The sequence below is a fragment of the Arachis hypogaea genome, chromosome 15 (assembly GCF_003086295.3).
Source record: "Arachis hypogaea cultivar Tifrunner chromosome 15, arahy.Tifrunner.gnm2.J5K5, whole genome shotgun sequence".
Lineage (NCBI taxonomy): Eukaryota > Viridiplantae > Streptophyta > Magnoliopsida > Fabales > Fabaceae > Arachis > Arachis hypogaea.
The window spans coordinates 151,280,007-151,304,300 of NC_092050.1; the positions used below are offsets into that span (position 1 = coordinate 151,280,007).

Below are 24,294 nucleotides of genomic sequence, written 5' to 3' on the forward strand. Positions count from 1 at the left end.
AATCTTAGCCATTTCTATTGAAATATTAAATCTTAACCAGACGATAAATCTTTTAAATGAAATTCTTATTGTATAACAAATTTTGGGTTTTGTGATAACACTAACCCTTGCATAGAAGTTGCATGCATCTCTTGGCCACACAAAATTTTCAATGGCTAAAGATAAGTTTTTTGTTGATTGCGATCCTCCTGCTTATGACATTAGTATTTGGGGTTTGGCAACATAAGAATGAAGCAAAAACTATATTACTTTTCATAGCCAAAATTATGAACAGGCCAACAACTATGCCCTTTTCCAAGCAATGAAAAACGTCCTACAAGAATCAAGACTCATCCGTAACTGAATATCCAAACAATGATCTAAACTTTTTAGTCCAATATCATTGCATTTAACCTACAACAAATATGGTAAAAAGCCCTTTTATCAAGTGCCTTTTCTCGTTGAAAATAGATTTTATTGATTTTCAACCACATTAACAAGTTAACAACGTAACACGAATCTCAATTAAAACAGCCAAACATAAAATAGTTTGATAGGTCTACAGTATTTACCACAACCCTTTACGAGTTATATAAAAAGCATATGTTGTAGCCTCATTAAGGTCTAACATTTAAAACCCTCAAATTATTTCGAAGCATCGTCCACATTTTCACATGAACTTCCTGTACGGTCTGCCGTTATCTTCATCTTGCATATGCTGTAAGCATGAAAAATTGATCCACTTAAATGCAAAGGATATCGTACATGATATGTACAAAGTTACCAGTCACACGGTATATGTCCTAAAATTAATATGCATTACAAATTTACAACAGAAGAATCAAACACGTAAACCAAGCATTAAGGCCAAAGGACAAGAATCCAGTAACAGAAATCAATTGGTTCTGTGAAACCCATGAAGACTAATGCTAAGAACATTTCCTTTTTTTTTTTTTGTTATCTTTTTTATTTTTCAGTTTAGCTTTATGATACCAACTACCAAGCACCGAAATTCGCATCTCAAACTTCAATATCACAGTTTAGATACATTGAAACCATAACTCCAAATCTTAAATTCTTAATACACAATTTTCCATCCGCTTCAGCAAGGCTGAAACTCATTTACTCACTATTAAGTATTATGTATTGCCCAAACACCCATAATCACCCTAAATCCAATAATGATAAAAATCCTATGCAGCTATGCTAAGTTGCTGACATTACACCCACACTAAAATAAAAAAACAAGAGAAGGGGAAGGAAACCAATTCAAGCCAATTCTCATCCAAAACACTCAATCCCAAGCAAGGCTTGCACATTAGACAGATTCTAAATCCTCGAAATGCAGTTGTACAAAGCCATTTATGAAGTCAAGTTTCCTCAATCTAACCCCTTTCTAAACCTAAAGCTAGAATAAAATCCCCAATTCCTCAAATACCTTTCAAATTAACCAACTAAAGTTCACACATTGCGATAACAGAGTAATCATCCCTGCAACCACACAAACCACATCCATAATTCTTCTAAGCACAAAGTTAGATCCTAAGGAGGCACTAAGTTATCCCGATAATAACTTCAACACGCAGTAAGCATAAAATATTTTGCCCTATCATCCAATCACAAATAGTTTAAGATTCTTGACCAAATGATTGAATGTCAGTCACGGATCATGAACCCTAACAATACACACTTCAACATTTCTGTAATCAAAACGTACTAACAGACAATAATGAGCAATATTTGAAGGGGATTCTAGCGAGATCTACCAGGAAAATCAACAAAACGATGAACAATCGACTGGATTGAATGACGAAAACATAAGGAACTTACAAATTCACGGACGATGCCTTTGTAGACGAGGATGGGAATGGCGATGCCGAAGATTCCGACGAGAGCGAAGTTGCGGCGGGTCCAGCGGAAATTCAACTCGAGATTCTCCCTAGCGGCGCCCCAATCCTCTATGTGCTTGTTCTTGTGTGCTTCCATTCCTCCAGCCATTTTCGCTTCCCTTCCTCTTCTCTTCTTTCTCTCTCTTCTCTTCTCTTCTTTCTCCTCGTCTCAGTCTGCTCGCTCACCTTCTTGTTACTGTCGCACTTACCAGCTAACTTCACTCTAAATGGGCCTGTATAATACATGAAGGCCCATCAAGCCCAACTTGTCTCGGGATGGGCCAAACTGTACCTTCATCCAAAGAATTAAGTAACTGGCCCTGGCCATGACCCAAAAAAAATTATATTTTAAAATGCAAGATCAAATTAGCCCCAAGCCCCCAACTGGCCCATCAATATCCCACCTCAAATTGGAAAAATTTTACGGGAGGAAAAATTGGGCTTCTGTGCCTTTGGAACCCAGGAAGGTAACAGCTCCAATCTGCAGCGACGCTTGCCAGTTTCTTCTCGCCGGCGTTGCTGCCGGAGCGCCGCAACCCAGCCTCGCCGCAACATCCCAGTTCCGCTGCGGTACCCGTCGCTGTTCGTGGGCTTTGAATCCGCGAAATCCCAGATCTTAGCCGTGCGAGGCGGAGAAGCTTGGCCCCGGGGTAGTTAGCGTCCTCTCTGCAGCGTCACCGGCGGAGCTTCCTTCCTCCCGAGCAGACGAAGCCTCATCGTAGAAGTAGTGTGTCAATCGGTATTGTTGCGAGTCTCTAAGCTTATTTTGGTTCTTCAGAGAGTAGCGAGAGGGAAGGGGTACTGTTTGAACTGTGGGTTTGGGTTGTTTCCAGGTCGGGTCGGTTTAATCCGGCCTTGTCCTTGACAAAAAAATAATAACTATTTTAAAACATTTAATAAAAGATCTAAGTAACTATTTAAGTTCGTAACTAATTGGTGTCCGTCTAATAATTAATTTATTAGTCTTTTGTTAGAGGCTTAAATTTTATTTTATGTATATAATAGTTTATTAATTAGTGATCAGTTTTTAAATAAATTATTGTCTTATCAGACTAAAAAATACTATATATATAAAAGTCTCTGAATAAAATAAATTGTTAACTATATTTCAAATATTTACAAGTCTAGACTCTGTTAATAAAGTTTATTGGGTTAAATAGACTAGTTTGTTTATTTTAAATTTTTTATTCTTTTTGGTAAAAAAATAACATTTTTGTTAAAAACATAACCTAGGCAATTTTAGATAAAAATATTAAATTTATGGTCTATTTTATAGGATTTTAGTTTTTTTTTTTTTTTGGTCATTTTTGGAGTCTATGATAGGAGATAGCTTTTTAGCAACCATTTTTTAAAAAAATAAAAATTAAAAGAAAACATAAATAGGATTTAAAGAGAGTACATGAAAGGCAGAGCTGAAGAGTGAAGAGAAATGGATTCTATGCAAAAGGATCGGGAATGCACCGGGAATAGGTTTATCTTTTGGTTTGTAGATCTCAACGCCCTCAACCATTACAAATTTACAATGGGACTTGCCCTTGGTGGTACCAGTGTTAATTTATTGAGCCATGTGTATCAGAAATTAATGTATTGTTGGTACCACTGCTTTGGTCTTCGGGTGACAAAATTAATGTGCCATGGTATAATAATAATAATAATAATAATAATAATAATAATAATAATAATAATAATAATAATAATAATTTTTTATTAAAAATATAAAAAATTAAAATTTTTATATATATTTATTTTTATTTATTAAATAAAAAATTAAAATTTTTTATTAATGATAAATTTATCATATATTCTTAAAATATATATTAACTAAATTCAATAATAATAATAATAATTTTGTTTGACTGTAAAATGAACACAAAATTTAGCATTATAGGAGAAAAAACAGCATCATTTAGAGATGCTTAACACCTTAATACGACATCAAAAATGTTAAAAGACTAATAATTTTTATTAATATTAACTAATATTTTGAGTCAAAATTTTAGTTTTTTATTAGGACTTAGCTAATATATGATTTATGTGTCTTAACATACAAGATAAATTTATCATTAGTAGAAAAAATTTAAATATTTTTATTTAATAAATACAAAATAAACATATTAAAAATTTAAATTTTTTATATTTTTAGTAAAAAAATTTTAATTTTATAAATTTAATTTGTGTCCAAAGACACATAATAAATAAAAGGTAAAATACTTATATAAACCAAAAGTAACCTAATATTACATCAATCATCTAAAACAAAAAACGTTATTTAAATGTCTTCATGCATATATTTATGTAAATTGAATTTACTGAATTCGATTTACATATTTTAGTAGTAAATCAAATTAATGTGTATCAAATTACATGGAGCACTACATTTAAATATAAATCGAATTCATATAATTCGAATTAGCTATCGTGACACTAAATCGAATCTAGTTGATTCAATTTACTACTATACGGCATATATAGTAAATCGAATAAAGTTAATTGTTTATTTATTTTATATTAACTATAAAACATAACCCTTTGAATCCAAATAAAATATTAAAAAAAAATAAAATGAATAAGAATAAAAATTTAACTTTTGTGTTTTAGTTCAAATTCCAAAAAATCTATATTTTTATAAACTTATAAATTTAAAATAGAACAATAAAAGATTTCTAAAAATTTATTAAAAATTATCGTTTGACTCATTAGCATCTAAAGAATCATTACCGGGTCTTTTGATATTGAAAAAGTTAATATAAAGTATAACCCTCCAAGGTGGCATAAGAGTTAAAACTTGAATTTTTTTACAATCAGAAGTAACAGATAGTTATACAAATTAAAATGATCAACTATATTTATAAAATATGTAAATTGAGAAATAATTAAAATGACCAACTATATACCAATGAGCCTTAGTTCACATGGCATATCTCCCCTCTCCACCTCAAAGTTCTCAGGTTTAAATCCTATCAATTGATTCATTTGGGATCGATCAACTACAATACAATTCAGAGCAATGCCCTAAACCTTAGCTAGCCGGGTTTGCTTAATAAATTTATCAGTACCAAAATAACAAGCTAACTACTCCTGAAAGGATAATGGTTATGAGAGGATGAGAGAATGAGAGGATGAGAGGGGGGAACCACTGGGTGGGGCAGGTTTAGGGTTCTTTAACCGTGCACGAAAGATCCTAAGGTTTGGAATCGAGAAGAATACCATCGCTTGAAAAATGAATATTTCTCTGTGTTTGTGGATAATCTACCGGAGAATATTTCGAAGAGGGAATTATATTACTTGTTCGGCAGGACGGGAAGAATTAACGACATTTATCTTTCCCGTAAACGTAAAAATGGAAGGATCTATCTCTTTGCTTTTGTACGTTACACGATGAAAGGAAGCACTCTGAAGGCTATTTCGGAGATGAATCATATGAGACTACAAGGTAAGATAGTATCAGCAGGAGAAGCTAAATTTAGAAGGCTTCCACAGGGGAAGGAGCGTCCGATGCATGTGGAGCCGAGAGTTCAACATGAGGAGGAACCTAAGAAATCTGTTAGTGCGAAAGAGGTGGTGATCGTACAAGAGGTGGAAGTGACGAAGAATGATACGCAAGTAGCTGACCAACATGGGAGTGGACGGACGAAAAGGGTTGAAGTGTCAATAGCGGAAGAGAATATGAATTGGTTAGTGCGGAGCTTAGTAGGAAGTACTTTGAAACCTGCAGACCTCTAATCGTTGAAAATGACAATTTGCAAAAATATGCCTCAAGTTGTAGAAGTAAGAGAAATAGGTGCTTGCAAAGTGTTAGTGACTTTTGATACTGCAAAGCATGCAACCGAGATGTTTACCTTTAAACTGGATAGGATGTTGCAATTTTTTCATAAGGTCAGGAGGTGGGAGGAGTCCGAATGGTGTGAGACTCGAAGAGTTTGGTTGGAGTGCTATGGGGTGCCTTTACATGTCTGGTCATCAGAAACGTTTAAAACCATAGGAGGACTTTGGGGAGACGTGGTTATGTGTGAGGTAGACACAAAAGTAGGATCATCTCTTAGAACTGGACGGGTTCAAGTTGATACATGCATTTTTTACGTCATTAGTGATTGGGTTCACATCTCGGTTGGTATTAGTAGTTTTGATATCTTTGTGAAAGAGGTAGGTTTTGATGTATGTGATATAAAAAGCACGATGTGAGGCCAAGTTGATTGTACTGTGGTCGGAATGTCTGGTTCTGGTGGTAGTAGCCTGACGAAGGGGACAGTACCGTGGGATCCGGGGACTGACCTGATGGTTTTGGATACAAAGGTGATCGATGATGAGGAGGATAGAATGGTCATTCAGGAGATGTTTTTGAATGATTTAAATTTGAATTATTCAAATTTGAATAATACATTTAAGATGATTGATTCTGTTAGCTACACCGAGAAAAATGGAAAGGAGGATTATAGGGGATATGACTTGAATGAGGAGGTGGGGTCGAAGAGAAGCAAGTTTTTGACGTGTGTGGAGGTGGGGTTGTTCATGAGGATACAAGGAATTGTGACTTCCAACAAACGGGCTACTCTTTTAAGTGCACGTCTAATTTATGTAAGGTTGGTGGGTGTGAATTGGGCTTGGGGGTAAGTGGCCCAATACTAAAAAGAATGAAACATGGGCCTCGGTCTAGTGGGATCCAGCAAGTGGAGTGGGAGAATGAGGAAGGGGCTGAAATGGGCTGGATGTTGGGCTAAGAGGTTGACGAGTTACACAATGTGGATAGGGTGGGTTTGGTGGGAGCTGAATCGGGGCAGGCTAGAGGGTCGCGGGTCACAAAGAAACCTGAAAGAGAAAGCCTGCGCGATAGGGCGCCGCTTATGCGGGACGTGCGAGGCCACCCAGCAACTCCTGGTTCTCATGCTGGCGCTACGGGGACGGATGAGCCACTCGAACAGAAACCTTTGGCGGCTTCTGTTTGAGGATCCATGGCTGATCCAGGGTGCGGCGATCCAACGAGCGGTGATGTTGTTGATGGAGGTACGGTGGCGTCGCGGCTGGAGGGGGTGACAATCCTGGGTGCGGCAACAAGGACACCGGAGCCGAAGGAACCGAAAGGAGATGAGGAGGTCTGTCTCTCTTGTGAAAATGGTTCGGGGATCCTGGCACAAGTGGGTAGGGTTCAAAGAGCTTCGGAACTGGTCACATGTATAGTTGCAGATATACAAGATGTTGCTAATGGAGAGAGAAGGTTTGCGGCTAATGCTAGATCCGATACAGAGGCAAAGCGACGGAACGGTATAGAGGAGGTCAGCATAACGGAACAAGATCAGCTAAAGGAAAATGAGGACACTTGGACTTTGGCAATGGATTCGGGGAGCTATGTTATATGACGAAGAAGTGGATATTATGGCAATTTTGTAAGCGCAGAATGAAGAACTAGCGGTGAAGAGAAAGATGGCGAAACAAAAAGAAAAAGCACGAAGGAGTCAGCCTAAAAATCACAATAAGGTGAGTAAAAACGTTTTTAAATGATTTTTAGCTGTTGGAATATTCGGGGGTTGAGGGGGGTTAGATTCTTTGCAGTGATTTGGAATATCTGCTGAGAACGTAATGACAGAGTTTTTAAGAATAAAGAAGTAAGTGTTGAGGTTGAGGTTATACAAGAAAGGACGTTTTTGAGCTCTAAGGAGTAGGTTGATAATGAAGCTCTTGGTTGTTGATGGCAATACCAGAGAAGATAAGGGATTGATAACCGTTATACTTGGATTTGCTTTGTGAGTCTGTTTGTTTGCTGCTCCACTTTAGTGTGTTGAGCTTTCTTTGTTTAAAAAAAAAATTGACCAACTATATTATAATGATTAAAATATTATATCAAATAAATTATAATTAAAATATTATATCAATTTATATATTGATATAATATTGATATATCAATATGTAAATATAGTTAGTCATTTTATAATGTAGTTAGTCATTTTAATTATTTTTTAATTTACATATTGTATAAATATAGTTGGTCACTTTATAATGCATAACTATCTGTTAAGAAAAAATCCAATTTTTAATTTCTATGGCACCTTGGAGGGCTATACTTTATATTTTTTTCAACATCAAAAGTCTCGTTAATGATTCTTTAGATGTTAATGAGTCAAATGATCATTTTTAAAATTTTTAGAAATAGTTTATAAGTCCGTTTTGAATTTATAAGTTTATAAAGATGTAGATTTTTCTGGAATTTGAACTAAAACAAAGAAGCTAAATTTCTATTTTTTTTATATTAAATTCAAATGGAGTATTTTGTTATTGACATTTATGTTTTAAAGTTAATATAAAATAAATAAATAATTAACTTAAAAGTAGTAAATGTCAATAATCTGTACAGATAGTAAATCGAATCAAGTTGATTCAATTTACTATATATGTGCAATGTAAATCGAATCAACTAGATTCGATTTAGTGTTACAATAGCTAATTCGAATTATACGAATTCGATTTATGTTTAAATATAGTGCTCCATGGAATGCGATACACATTAATTCGATTTACATAAATATATGCATAAAGACATTCAAATAACGTTTTTTATTTTGGGTGATTCATGTAATATTAGGTTACTTTTGGTTTATATAAGTGTTTTACCCATAAATAAATCCTTCATATTATTAGGATTTAAAGTTTAGTACTTAATATTTATGAATTGAATTTGTCCATAAATTTTAATTTTATACTTCTTTGGTCTATTTTTTAATTCAACAAGTATGATTAAAAATAAAACAATAAGCTTATAATTAATATAACATAATATTGAAATTAATTTAAAACATAGGGTAAAGTACTAAATTGGTCCCCTAAATTTGGGCGTAATCCTATTTTGGTCATTAAGGTTTAAAGTGTCCTATTTGAATCTAAAAAAGTTTTATTTAGTTTCAATATCGTGAGGTCAAAGTTAAATAATTAACGGAATGTCCTATATGACAGCAGTACAAAAACAAGGTCATCTGGAAAACAAGTACAAGTTCCAAAGACACAAAATCAACCGTAGATGCATCAATACATTTATTTAGTATTCTCTTTAGTTCTATAGAAAATATTTCATTTAAATTGTAAGAAAAATGATAAATAAATGTATTGATGCATCTATGGTTAATTTTGGGATTTGGATCTTCTAAAGTTTGAATTTCACTTTAGAGAATAAAGTGTGATCTTCTCCCCTTGAATAGTTTCTCTTTCATATTTATTATTGGTCCCACCTATGAAATCAATGGTGAGAGATCACACTTTACTCTCTAAAGTGAAATTCAAACTTTAGAGGATCCAAATCCTTAATTTTGTATTTCTGGAGCTTGTACTACAGATTTTCAACCTTGTTTTTATATTGCTGTCATGTAGGACATTTGTTAATTATTAATTTTGACCACACGATGGAACTATATTAAAGTTAAATGAAACTTTTTTGAATTCAAATATTTAAACTTTAAGAACTAAAATAGGATTACGTCTAAACGTAGGAGACCAATATCGTACTTTACCTAAAACATATATACCTTTTTAGTTCACTTAACTACTCAAGGTGTATATGGGATCGGGTAAAATCGAATTCGCCTAGATCTAGATCCGACCTTAAATAATAACTGGTTTATTTTTGAGACCTATTCATACCATGTCCCCAAAACATAAAGTCAGGGTCCGGTACGACAAGGGAGGTCAAGCCCTACTTATCCGAATAACTACTCCCTTAAATCTCTCCTACTATCTCTATCTCATTTATAAGATAAATTCCAATAAACTCCAACGGCTATCAACCAACCAATAAAGTTAGAACTACTTCAAAAAAAATCATTATCTATTTTGTTATAAATACACTGACACTCTCAAATATATATAAGTCTCAATATACTAAAATCTACTTAAAGTTCTTGCTTAAGTATCAGAGTTTTTTTTGCAGGTACCACTTCCATTTTCTCGCGAGAAACTCGAACAGCGACGCCTCCAAAAAAAATTAGACGTTCAGGCGCAAATCACTGTTTCAGGTAATCCCAAAACAAAAACTTTATACAATTTATAAACCTGATGAAACTATACCAAATTAATTTTTAAAATATTTAGGTTCGAATCGAATTTTCAATGGAATCGAATCATGTACACCCCTATTTAAAATATAGCTTTTTTTAGTTAGTATCAAACTTCTATCTTATATCTATTAATAAAATATTGATGTAAATAGTTAAATGTCCTTAGTACCTAACAATTACTGTAGACACCTATTAACTGATGCCAATATAATATTTGAAATTAATTCATAAAAATAAATTAAATAAAAATCAATAAACACCAACTAATTCAACTAGTTGTTGCCATGGATTTAGCAGATCACCACTACATTTGGTTGTGATACTTAAATTTTTGTACAGTAATTAATGAAAATCTCATCTTTAGATTCTTTTTTTCACTCTACGAACTAAGTTTGACATTTCACAAAGTCATAACCAAATTGATGCTTTTCTTAAACAAGAAAATTAAATTTTTATATTTATATTTGTGTATATTTTAAATTATTTATATTTTTTATTCTATTACTTATTCCCTGTGATTATATATATATAACAATAATTTATTATAATTTGTATTGTTTTAATTTGATTTTTATTTTTCAATCTAATATAATTTTATTAAAGAGATTGTCATTTACATTATATTAATTTAAAATTAATTTTGAGTCCTATTTGATTCAAGCAACTATAATTTGGATTAGATCCGTTTATATCATATCCAAATTTCAAATTTTATAATTTAAAATTTTTAATTATTATTTTTTTTCAAAACAAATTATATTCAGTTTGCGAACATCTTAATTAATTTAAAAATCAAACTTCTACGTAAAGTTTTCTAAAATTTACTTCAAAAAAACTTTTAATTTTAAAATTTAATAATTTTAAGTTAAATATTTTTTTTAATTTTGTATGTGAATAATAAAAAATTAAATTAAATTAAAACTACGAAAAACCAAACATCTTGTTTTTGGTAAAATTTAAATGTTTTGGAAGTGAGAGTTTACTTTAATTTATTTATTATGAATTTATGATTTTTCGACAAACCATAACAATAATAAATATTTAATATATTTGTTTGGTCTGAGATTGAGTTCCTTCGTCTTCCTTCTTTTTTGTTTCTTCAGAACACTAACTAAACAAATCTCTCTCTATTCAGTTTGAATTTTAAATTTAAAATAATGAGAACAAATTATTAATTCGGTTCTCGAATTTAAAAAATGTGTAATTAAGATTATATATTAAATAGTATTTTATAATACTACTTAGGTACTCCTTAAATATTCTAAAAGTACTCTAATGTATATAGATAATTAAATAGAGTATATTTATTAAGTTAAAATGTCTAATACTCTTATATATATATATATATATATATGGATAATAATAATAATAAAAATAATAAAATTTTTCATTCCTCAACTATTTTTTCTCTTTTTTTAGAGTCTTTCTCTCGTAAAATACTTATTCCACTGATCACTTAACTCTGTAAATTTAAATAGAATTTTATTAGAATATTCAAAAAATAATCTCTACTTTTATTAACTACAAAAATACTTTTTAAATATTGAAAAACCTGTAAAAAAACTTAATTATATAAAAATATTTCATTATTAAAATTGGCCGAGATATCGAACCAATTCTGTTATTCCCTTCTTTCTCGCCTTCTCTTTCGTCCTCTTTTACTTTCCAAAGCAACCACAACAACAATAAAAGTCACTTCCTCCCTCTCCCAAACCTTACTGTAACAGCCGCAAGAACAACAACAAATTACTCTTATAAAATTCCTACAACGACATCATCTTTTAAAAACTGTCATCACTCTTAACTACCTCCATCTTCTTTAAACGGTTAATTTTTTCTTTCAACATGAAATAAACCAATCTAATGTAAATCACGGTAGATTTAATTCAATATTTTGAATGAAATTAAATTACATTAAAAAATAAAAATCAAACTAATATAATTAAAATCATAATAAATCATAGTATTTTACCTTTTAAATTAGTATAAAGAGTACTGCAAACACTTCTACTTTTCAAACATTTTTTGCTTTTGTGCAAACATATTTATGGTGTACCTAGTAAATAAAATATGTATAAATATGATTTCTTCGTATATTTGTTTTTTTATGCCTATCTCATATGCAGAAATAAGAACTATAGTGCAAGAATATAAATAATTTTAAAAATATATATATAAGTGAATATGAAATTTAATTTATTTATTTAAAAAAAACTTTCAATTTGATAGTGTATGAAAGGTCAAAGAGCAAAATGGTTTTTATAATTTTAACAGTGAAACATTTTGCATAATTTTTTTGAAAAATACTATGGTGTATGAAATTAAATCTATCATAAGATAAGTTAATTATGTTAGCTAATTCCAAATTTAGGGGATACAATTTCAATTTATTGATTAAATTATATTACATTGCATGGTTTGTGAACATCTTAATTAATTTAAAAATCAAACTTCTACGAAAAGTTTTCTAAAATTTACTTAAAAAAAAACTTTTAATTTTAAAATTTAATAATTTTAAGCTAAATATTTTTTTTAGTTTTGTATGCGAATAATAAAAATTTAAATTAAATTAAAACTACGAAAAACCAAACATCTTGTTACAAGCAATTTTGGTAAAATTTAAATGTTTTGGAAGTGAGAGTTTACTTTAATTAATTTATTATGAATTTATGATTTTTCGACAAACGATAACAATAATAAATATATTTGTTCATTCTGAGATTGAGCTCTTTCATCTTCCTTCTCCTTTGTTTCTTCAGAACACAACAAAACAAATTTCTCTCTCTCTCTGCATCGCACGGTTTTGTTCTCTTCGGCCAACGATCCTTCCTTCACATCCACTTGTACGTTTCTTCTTGCGTTATTCTCCATTTCCAATTTTTAATATATATATTTTTAATTTTCGCTCTTCGGATCATAGATTTAATGCATAGAACAGAAATACTTCGTAGAAAAAGAGTGATGAAAACCACAACACATTGTTCGTAACCAATTTTTCGTCGTTCCAATCTCAGATTCTTCCTTTTTCCAAAAAAAAAAAAGAAAATAAAATGTTGTTTGATTGTCTTAGAAGCTAGCTAGGTAGCTCAGCTATTTGATTTTTCTGCATAAAATGCATCCATTTTTGTTCCTCAGAAATTTGTGTGTGTTTGTGTTTTTTTCCCCTTCTTTTTCAACAGAAAAGAACGTTACATGTTTGCAACGTTACAATATAATTCCTATTTGCTATTTACTTTTAAGTAGAATCTCCCCTTTTTGTATTATTGTTCCCCTCTTTTGATGATGATCTATGTTCCTTGAGGGTTTGAATTGCATGATTTGATGCTTATCTGGTATAATCCCCATGATAAAGAGAAAAGCTATTGCAGAAAGTGTTTTCTGTTATATATAACAAGAGTTGTTGTTGTTGTTGAACAAGAGTACTTATACTTGCAAGACTAAGTTTGTGTCAACTGTCTAAAAATGCTTGAGATCCATTTCTATGGAAGGGTCTTAAAACTTGAGAATTATGGCCTAATCAGCTGATAGCTGCTGTTTCTGGATCCTTTGGTATACCCTGCTAGCTTTCTGTGTTGGGGATGTAGCTTAGGTAAATGTCCGGTTTACCTTTGTTTTCGGTTTTTTTTTTTAATAAAAAAAAAATCTGGTTGTTTTCTCGTGGTTGGATGTGCTATTGTTAGAGGGAATGTGGAAATGCCTTTAGGTATGTCCAAGATAACTAGTCTTGAAAGAAATGGGTTAACCTGTTGGAATTTTAGGGTAAACTTTATTCAAACCAGATGCTGGTTACTTTGTTATGCTAGCAATCGGGCCATAGCCTTGGGAAGATTGTTTTATAATACTTTCTTTAAGTAATTAGGAGGATTTTTAAGAATGTGGTTAGGAGGATGTATCGTTATTCTTAGCTAGCTTGTTGGCAAACGACTGAAGTTGGCATGTCAAAACAACTTACCTATTTTACAAGTTTTTGCATTGTTACATGAATCCAGTTTGCTATGTTTTAAATTTGTTTCCTAATCTATTTCTTAGACTATTTAGCCTTATTTTATAGTAGGGCAAGACATGTCAGTGGTTAAGCCTGAACATCCGAATACAAAATGTGTGGCACTTAGAGGATTAATAGAATCACATGAAACATGACAAATTGGAAAATCATTAGGCTTGTTCTGTGAAAATATCAAGGTTTTGTTCTTCAGTATTTTGTTGATTTGTTTTTTGAATATTGCAGCCACTAGACTTCTGGGAGAAATCAGATGCATCGTGGTAAATTTTCCCTAACACCTAGGAATGAAGTCAAAGGCTTATCGGGTTCAAATTTAACCAGTTACAAGCATAGCAACCCATCAGATCCCATAGATCTTTCTTCTTCAGATGATGAAAATGACACCTCTAATAATGACATATCTAAACAATTAGTCCTTTATGATCCCACGGCAAGTGGTCGCAACACACTTGATCTGTTTCCTGGTGCTATTCAGTGTACACCTCCGTTGCCTCCAAGAAGCAAACCTCCAAGTACAACTCCCAGAATCTTGCCGTCAGTTGGTGCTTTCACTGTTCAATGTGCATCCTGCTTTAAATGGAGGCTGATTCCCACAAAGGAAAAATATGAAGAAATACGGGAGCATCTACTTGAACAGCCATTCATTTGTCAAAAAGCTCGTGAGTGGCGGCCGGATGTATCTTGCGATGATCCAGAGGATATTTCTCAGGATGGGAGCCGGGTTTGGGCTATTGATAAGCCAAACATTGCACAGCCTCCAGCTGGTTGGGAGCGACTACTACGGATCAGAGCCGAAGGAAGCACCAAATTTGCAGATGTGTATGCACGTGTTATTTGTCATTTTTTTCCCCAAATGTTAGGTGTAGATACATGCTACTGTTCTGATTCTCATTTTTCAACCATCAATCTGTTTTTTTTATTATTTCAGATATTATGTAGCGCCAAATGGCAAGAGACTCCGCTCAATGGTAGAGGTCCAAAAGTATGTTCTTGCTACTTCTGTTTTACTATTTTACCAGAATGACCTTGATACTTACCACCCCGTTTGAGTTTTATTACTATTTTCATAATTTTATGTAAACATTTGCTTTGATGTTTCTTGTAAAACTCTTGTATGTGAATCTGTGATTTTAGGTTCTTGTTGGAGCACCCGGAATATATAAGAGATGGGGTAACTCTTTCTCAGTTCTCATTTCAAATACCAAAGCCATTGCAAGAAAACTATGTGAGGAAGCGCTCCCTGAAACTTAAATCTTCATATGAAGACGGCAGACCGGTTGAACCTGAACAAGGTATATTTTATTAGTGAAAGATAGTGTATATATGATTGAATGATATATGCCATTTAACACTTGATGCACCAAAGTTGATTTCAATAAAAATTGTACAATTCTGAACTATAATCTTATTTTCAGTATATTCTTGTAGAGATTGGTGCATTATTGATTAACTATGTCATATCTTTTGGTTTAGATTCTCTTATTTTTATATTATTTTACAATCAGTCCTTAAACCCTGGTGCCAGAAATTATTCTATTTTGTGATTTTTGCCATATCTTTCCATGATCATAAAGCTTGACATCTGATTTGAAATACATTAACTTCTCGTCTTTAGTTTGGAATGCAGCAATGCAAGTATCTGTCAATATAGCAACCTATTTGAATCAGACAGACAAACACACTAAGGATTTGTTTAGAATCCTTGCAGCAAAAGCATCTAGATTAACGATTTACTAACAACAGAGATTGTTTACGTTAGAACACCGGTGTCATTTGCTTCGTGTATCCTAACTTACGTTACTCAAATGGATGAGACTTGGTTGTTGTTACATGCTTACAGCTATTGTTATGCTGATGCTGATATTTTGCAGTGAGTCCACTAGCATGGGCCGCACCAGAAGACACTGCAAAGTTGCATGAAGAAAAACCTGTCCCTTTCGCTGCTGTACTGGATGATGATTACCCTCTCAATCCACCAACAAAGAAGCGAGCGACTGAGAGTTCACTCCAAAAGGATGTGCCTGATGCTAATGAAGATTTTCAACTCAGAAGTTAATGGTGGAAACTAAAGGCTGCTGATCAAAATCTCTGCGTATTGTTTGGATGGATGATAGCCTCCTTTTTTCGCTACTTTTTTGGGTAGACAGATTGCAACTTACTGTAAAATTTTCTGGTTATTAGGGAAATAGGTTTTCAGTTTTTTGTTTAGAACACGAAATGATGTTGTCGAAAATGAACTGCTACAGAAGATGAAAGTTGTATAACCTTTCAAAGTGTAATCTGAGCCCATAAAACAATGTACAGAAGATGGTACTGTGATTTACCAGTCTCAATTGAAGAACCAGTCGATTTGCATGTTGCGTTCTTGCCTGATTTTGCCCCAAATATGGAGTTATTGATGAGATCAATATCTTGGTATTCCTAGAACTGCATTTTACATTTGTACAAGTTGAGTTTCTGCAATGTCTTCGATACTTGATCTTTTGAAACTGAGTGCTTACCCCACAACAGAACCATGTTCAAAAGCAATGTTTTAATCTGAAAATTGTGGCGGTGATCCAACATGAGACTTTTTGTGTTCATCTGTCTCTACTCTATCATTTTTTCTCCTTTTATTTGAGTTCTTACACAAGGGAGAATAATATAATGCAAATAACAATGCAGAGGCCAAATAACATATGGTTTTGATTCAAATAAAAACATTGAACTATTGAACATTTGAATAGGTGGTTTAACAGTAAATAATAGTAAGAGATTGAACTTTTCTATTGCTATTCATTTTAAAAAGATTTCATTATTAACATCTATTGTTCTATTCGTATAATTGTATAAATATTCTAATAACAAAAGGTACAAAAATAAACACATCTCTAATTGCTTAAAAATTTTAAGTTAAACACAATAAAACAAAACTCTCTTATTGTTGGTTAAACAATTAACAATAATTCCAACTAACTATAATACTTTTTAAGTTAAAAAATATTATATACACACAAAAAATCAGTCATTATATATTTGTGTATAAATATATGTTTTTATTTAGTTTATTTTTAATCGTATTTTATATTTTAATATATATTTTATATTAGTGACTAATTTTATAATTAATTTTTTGTGTACAAATAGTATGATTGTTCTTATATATAATGATAATATATATGAAGTAACTATTTTCTTTTTGGTCAATTATCACCCAATATCGTTTTTTGATTTTGTACTTGAGTTTACTTTTTTTGGTCTCGATCTTCACAAAAGTTCAAACACACGTAGATTTGGGTTTCTCTTTTGTTTTTATTGGTCAAGGACATGGTCTGTATTGACCACTAGTTTAATGCAATTGGGTCATCCATAGATAAATAATTATAACAAACAAAAGAACCACATTGGGCCCTAATAGCACTAATAATTTGGGCCAACAAGGCCCAAGATTTTGTAGCTAAGTTTGTTTGGCAGAGTGGTTCGCTTACAATTACCAAAAAAAAAAAAAGTGGTTCGCTTACATTTACTTGCATCGGATGGCAGGTGCACGGATGAGGAACAACATTATTTTGTATCAAACTATCAACTAAACCTTAAATTTTTGGTGTCACTTTCTTCATCAATAATTGGAAACTTTGGATAGTCTAAACTCTAATCTAGTGTTCTATAATAACTTGTTCATGGTGATGACTATAGCCTGTCTTTGTGGTTGTGGGTTCCAAAACCAACAAACTCCATTGTCATACTCATAACACACCATGTGCCTTGTATTTAATGCCTCCTTTGGCTTATCTTCCTCCCTATAGGATATGTCGTTTGCATATTCTAGAGAGGATCTTTCAATAAAGACTTTAATTTCGAAGAAACCAAACAATCATTTATATATAATATGTTATCCAATTTTAAATATATTAAATTCTTATTTCAAATAATTATCTTTTTTGTCAATTTACAATTGGTAAGTAAAATTATTAAAAATTTGAACTTTGTATATTTTCTATAAAATTATTTTTTATTGATAACCTCAATATTTATTTTTAAGAGTTGATTCAAGAAAAGTTTTAAAATTTCTAAAAATTTTATACTGTAAAATCATTCCAATTAAAGTTTTTGAATGTTTAAGAATGTAATTAAAATATTCTTCTAATCATACGTCATCTTAAGACACATTTTAACTAAATATTAATTCTATAAATACTATATTAAGTTTTGAATATACTCTAATATTAGTAAATTAATTGGTATTGAACTCATAATATTTTATGACATTAATTTTTTTTTTTCACTAAAAGTTTCTAATGTAGATTATGTGGGTCTTTATGGTCTTGTCGGTTTGATGACACCTTTACCACCCACCAATTCATCCACATCCATGCTTGGTTTTGAAGCTCACTTGTTTTTATCTTCTATCTTATCGTCATTGCTTCTTGATAGTGCATTTTGATTGACAGGCTTATAAATATATATCATATTCTTATTTAGCTCTAATATTCAAGCATGGTATTATGTTAGGTAGCGTTTAGAAGAGAAACTGAAATTAAAAGATAAAGATGGAAAAATAAAAATTGAAATAAATTTTAGTATTGTATTTGGTATAAAATAAGAGATAAAGATTGAAATAAGAATGAAGTTTTAATTTAATTTGTAGAAAGAGTAAAGTTGGAAGTACTGAAAATACTAAAATTTTAAGAACAAATACTAAAATTTTAGTATCAATCTCTAAGTTAACAAATATGATATTGAGTTTTAATTTCTTAATTTCTGTTCTAATACCTCAAAACAAATACTACTTTAAAGTTCATACTCAAATAAAGAGTAAAAAAGTATATAACATGTAGAATAAATAGAACAAAAAATTATAAAATATGACATTTATTTTTTTTTTCTGTATTTTTATTAATTATTAATATGTATTAGAATAAGCACCTTATAATGATTATACTTAACACCCAACAAATAATGTGGACTTACCATTATCACTTTGTCTCATTTGAATGGCATAAGATTCTCATTCTCTTTTCCCTCAAAATATAAGAAAGTAGCTAAAGCATTCTATTCTTAATTGGTTTCAAGAATCTTGATGCCTTGGTTAAGAATACATAGACCGTGTGGTTGGTGTAAATAAATGATCAATTTTTGGCATAGCAGAAAGTTAGGAATTTACATTTTTCAATCAATATTGATGTTTTCCTTCTTTTTCTCCCCACTCTCTCTTTTCAATTAGCTAAAAAAAAATTGTATTAAATATTTTTTCTTGGATAAGGTGATACAAATCAAAATGTTTTTTATAATATCCACCCATATCCTATCTCTAACTCTTTGTTTAAAAATACAAATTTTCAGTTGTCATTAACTAATTCAATATTTCAGAGATTTTATATTATATATGAATAGAAGACATCAATGCTTTTAAGCTTAGATAACACATTTTTTTTATATATTATTTAAGATTCAAATTTCTTGAACTTAGTAAATATTATACTTTATACTAAAATGGAGTGAGTCTAACTTAAATTTTAAACTTTTAGTTATTAACAAGAAATAAGTTAGCATCAAGAATTTTTCCCCCAAAAAATAACAAATAATGTTGTATTAATTAAACATGTCACTTTATACATGCATGTAAGAAAATTCTTTTAATCTTAAAGTGTAAAAGAATGAATAAATTTATCTTGTTTTGTGTTGAAATTTAACTTTTATTTAAAAGAATTAGAACACGAAAATTAAAAAATTGATTTTTTTTAATTAAATTGATCATCATAAAGACTCAAATATCATGTTATTAGCTCTTTCTCTTAAAAAATTGAACTTTCGGCTAAAAATATTTAAGAAATATAATTGAAATTATAAGAGCAAAAAATTATGGCAAGAACCTTATAAGATTACTAATATTCAATGGGTACACAATAATAAGAGATTTGGATTAGAATTATTATCTTATCAATTGTCTAAACATTCACGTTAAATAAAAAGAATTGTAATTAATAATTTAATATACCTATCAAGTGTCAACTACTAACTTGCCCTTTAATTGTGTTTCTTTTATATATTCCCGTAGCTAACTTGTAAAGGGCGAAAAGGGCACACGCTTTTGACAAAATTCTCAACTTTTTTCTCGTCTGTATAACACTCCTGCTTTAATTTTGAATTGGAATGGATCAACGAGAAAATGATATATCATATGGTGTGTTATATCGGTCTAAAAAGAGAGAGAAAGAAAAATAAAGAAAATGATTGAACTTAACAACTTATGGGGTCGTATTGGACGACTGATAATGTCTGGGGCGAATGAATCTTATCAGCAAATAAATGCTATTTTCGATTATTTCTAATTTGCCACATTTCATGTTTTACTATTATTGAATTTAATTTTAATGTATTACTAATATAAAATAATTATATATATATATATATATATATATATATATATATTTAATTATATAATATCACATTAATAAAAATAATTATTTTAATAATGATCATCTAAAGAAACGAACATAATAATTATATAACTGTATGTATAAAATATTTTATATTATCAGTGTATTAAAATTAAATTTTTTACTATTTGAAATAAGTGATATTTGCATTGCTTCTTTATATATATAACTATTGCTTTAATTTTTAATATTTTGAATAACTCTTAGATTGGTGTGGATGGAAGAAGCTCATGAAAATATTCAGAATTTAGCATGTGGTTGGGTGTTTTACTTCCAGATTTCAGTATTTTCAATTCAAAAAAAAATTAAATTAAATATTAAAAACTAAAAAAATATTATACTCTCTAAAAATACAATACTATAGTTAGAAAAATTAGGGATAATAGAGAATATTTTAGTAAGTTTAATAAAAATTAATTCACATTAGTAATTTTAGGAATAATACGTTAACGAATTATAACTTAAATGACATAATCTTTCCATATTCACTTAGAAATGACGAATTTGAGGCTCTCACTCTTAACTTTGTTGTATCCACTAATGCGATTTGGAATATTTTAGAAAAACTAAAAAGAGTAAAGAAAATAAGTTATGTGAGAATGCCGACATTAATAACTTTGGAGTAAAATTGTGAGGAATATCATTCTGTATCACTGCTCCTAATGATTCCCTACCAAAACAACTAACCCACGTGTGTGTGCATAGCTGAAATTAAAAACCGACCAAATTAAACCCTAAACACAGAAACACCCAAACTGACATGTATATCTTCCCTGTAATAAGTAATAACAACTTGGGAGTCAAATTACTCAATTAAATTAATAGTATAATAAATTGGTCTTCTATGTTCTATCGATCATGTTCCAAATTCTCCTAAGGTAACATAAGACACATTTAATGTTGTTCAATGACAATGATGTTTCTCATAATTCAACAAGTACTACTTACTATATATATTTCTGTTTTACTAAAATGCATTTTCTTCGTTATTTTTGTGCAATATTTACTCTAATAAAAAAATGTTGGATTCCTGTAACACATGACAGAAATAATATAATTTAGGCATTAATAAAATATTTCTATGGTCTAATTATAATTAACTAAGCTTAATTAGCCAATATGAACGCCCGTAAGCTGGCATAAACAACTTCGATTTAATTTTTTTTTGTCCACGATATCTCCCAATTCGATAAGTTAAGAACTAATACGTCGCGAATATGAGTTTTATTTAAAGATTTGTCGCTGACCAATGAATTAATGCATGTATAAGACAGAATTTAAACTTTCAATATTTACTTAAAGGGATGAATGAGATATCTACTCGATAAATCTAAGTTGATTAAATTTACTTCAATTTGTCCGTCTCTTTTTGACTTGATTTATATCCTCTAATTGTTTTTTTCTGTTTGTCTTATATATCTCTCTTCTAAGATCTATGTTAACTTAATGAAGTTTCACGTTTTATTTTAGGAACAGAGGGAAAGGGGAAAAAAAAAAAGTAAACAAACAAAAATATACTTAAAAATTAAAAAATAGTCTGATCACTACAAAAATTGTTTTTACGAGTTAAAAATAACCTCCAAATTGTGCAGTAGTGATAGATTTAGAGACAAAGATAATCTTTTAAGTTGTTGTACAACGATTTGAAAAATTGTAAAAATATATAATTGTAATTTTATCTCGGACTAACAGAAAATTAGATAAAAGAATGATAATTTTAACCTGTGAAAATAACTTTTTGAATATATCGAACTACTTTATAATCATTTAAATGTATTTTTTAATTTTTATTCTTTATTTGAAAAAAAAAAAGAAGGAAAAAAGTTCCCTCTTGATTTGAATGGATGGAACATGGAAGTGGAAAAAGAAAGGTGGGCGAATACGGTCAGGTCCACTGGAACATGGCTACTTTTTTTTTTTTTTTAGTTAAAATTGCAAGAGTTTAACAATTAAGAAATTAATTAATTAAGAGAATGAAAATCTTTAAAAGTTTACATTATTATTCAATTTATTAAAAATGTAATATTATTACTGCTTCAATTCCAAATTTACTTTTCTTATTCCTCAACAGAAAAAAAAATTGTGTATGCTCCTTTAAGTAATATTATTTACATTTTGTAAAGAAAAAGTAATATGTTCAAGTGGGAGGTACAAAATAGGGTAAAAATTTTATGAATTAAAATTTTCTACCTCGTTTTTACTACTAACAAAACATATATTAAGAGAGAAAACTTACTTAAATATTAGATAGGTCCAGTTAAAGCTAAATTTTTCAAGAGTTTAATAGTCTCTAAATAGTAATTAAATACTGATTATGATCGTATTATTATTATTATTAAAAAAATAATAATTAAAAAATAAAGTAGCAGCGGGTCCAAGCCAAACTACTACAGTACTACCTACCGGAGCATAGTTCATAACAAGGTCGTTTGAATCCTTGTCATATACTCATATTATTCATATTTAATTATTTATATATAAATTAAATAATTAAATAAAAAGAAGTACATACATATATAATATTGATGAAAAAGGGCAAACGTCATCTTCTACATTTTACTTCACACGGGAAATCAGGAAAGAAATAATATAAAATAAAGAATATGATGCATAGATATAAGTATTATTTTTGCATCGAGATTTTGATTGTTGACATGCAGTGGTGGATCCATCGTTCTAATTAATTAATTGTCCAAATTATACAACGCTCCATTAATAAATTTTAATTCCAACTAAACCATGTTCCCATCGAGGTACAGCTGCTATATCGATAAAATATATAAAAATTATGTATTAATAATTATTAGTATATATTATAGGCCAATTCTATAATACATATCAACTAGTATCTAAATTTTATCTAATTTATTTTTTATAATAAATATTTAAAAATAATTTATTTTTATATTTTTAAAATAAATATTAATTTTTTTTAAATAAATTAGACATTATTTTTTAAATATGACGTATACTATATATTTAGAATATCAATATTTTAATAATTTTAATTAATATATATTTTTTATAATTAAAATTAATAATTAAAATTATTAAAATATTAATGTAGCAGATAGCTGATATACTTAAAATTCTTCCAATCCCATATAGTAGTGGTAATTGTACGTTGTTTATATAATTTGATATCTTCTCCCGGAAACTCTGGCTCAATTATTTTGTTACGGGGTGTCCTAATTTGTATGTATATGACTCCGTATTCAGAAAAAGGAAAGTCTAGGGCCAACAGTTTTTGTGAATTTTGGCCAGCATATAATCAATAGAAAAATGTGAGTCATTAGATAAAATCTCACACCATTAGATCATTATTAATGACTATTTAATGACTACTAATCACAAAAGTTACTGCCCCTAATATTGCCCTTCAGAAAATATACCCTATAAAATGAGCTCATCAATCATGCTATGAAGTATGAATAGAAGAAGAGTTCAATTAGAATTTTTTTTCGTAAATATTAATTAATTTTATAAATTATTTTTTACTTTTATATTTATCTTATTTATTCTCATTTCTTTTTTTTTTAACACCACAACTTTGGATTTTTTTTATAATAAAATAAAAAAATTATTACCTTCTCAAATATAATTTTTTGGATTTTAATTTCCGAAATACGATTTTTTTTTTTTTTTGTATTTGGACAAGTTTGCACAAATCCTTGGCGAACTCTATAAAAATTGGCAAGTTTGCGTTACCCCCGACGACCTCTATAAATTTTATAGAGTTTGCGTTATCCTTTCTTGAAATCTGCACTTTTAATCCTTATCATCGTCTAAAAAATAGTATATTGATCTACAAACCGTATATAGGAGTACACAACAATACACGAACAACAAACATGGCTTTTTCAAGAATTTTTTTAATTATAAATTAAAAAAAAGCCATATTTAACAATAGCAACAATTATTATCGTCTCTAAAAATATACAAGTACATCGAAATAAGCCATATTTAAC

The 24,294-nt window shown here is 29.9% G+C and overlaps 2 protein-coding genes across 2 annotated transcripts; one reads left to right on the forward strand and one right to left on the reverse strand.

Moving 5' to 3' along the window:
- Positions 1 to 432: 432 nt before the first annotated feature.
- On the reverse strand, positions 433 to 5,884 carry LOC112751353 (uncharacterized). The gene is made up of 3 exons (XM_025800453.3): positions 5,708 to 5,884; positions 1,810 to 2,101; positions 433 to 697 (listed from the first exon to the last, which is right to left on the reverse strand). The coding sequence occupies exons 2-3, from the start codon at positions 1,975 to 1,977 to the stop codon at positions 650 to 652; spliced, it is 216 nt and encodes a 71-aa protein (XP_025656238.1). The 5' UTR covers positions 1,978 to 2,101; positions 5,708 to 5,884; the 3' UTR covers positions 433 to 649.
- A 6,616-nt stretch (positions 5,885 to 12,500) lies between these two features.
- LOC112751354 (methyl-CpG-binding domain-containing protein 2) lies at positions 12,501 to 16,262 on the forward strand. The gene is made up of 5 exons (XM_025800454.3): positions 12,501 to 12,747; positions 14,133 to 14,726; positions 14,836 to 14,889; positions 15,042 to 15,199; positions 15,779 to 16,262. Exons 2-5 carry the CDS (start codon positions 14,158 to 14,160, stop codon positions 15,961 to 15,963), a joined length of 966 nt encoding a protein of 321 aa, XP_025656239.1. The 5' UTR covers positions 12,501 to 12,747; positions 14,133 to 14,157; the 3' UTR covers positions 15,964 to 16,262.
- The last annotated feature ends 8,032 nt before the right edge of the window (positions 16,263 to 24,294 follow it).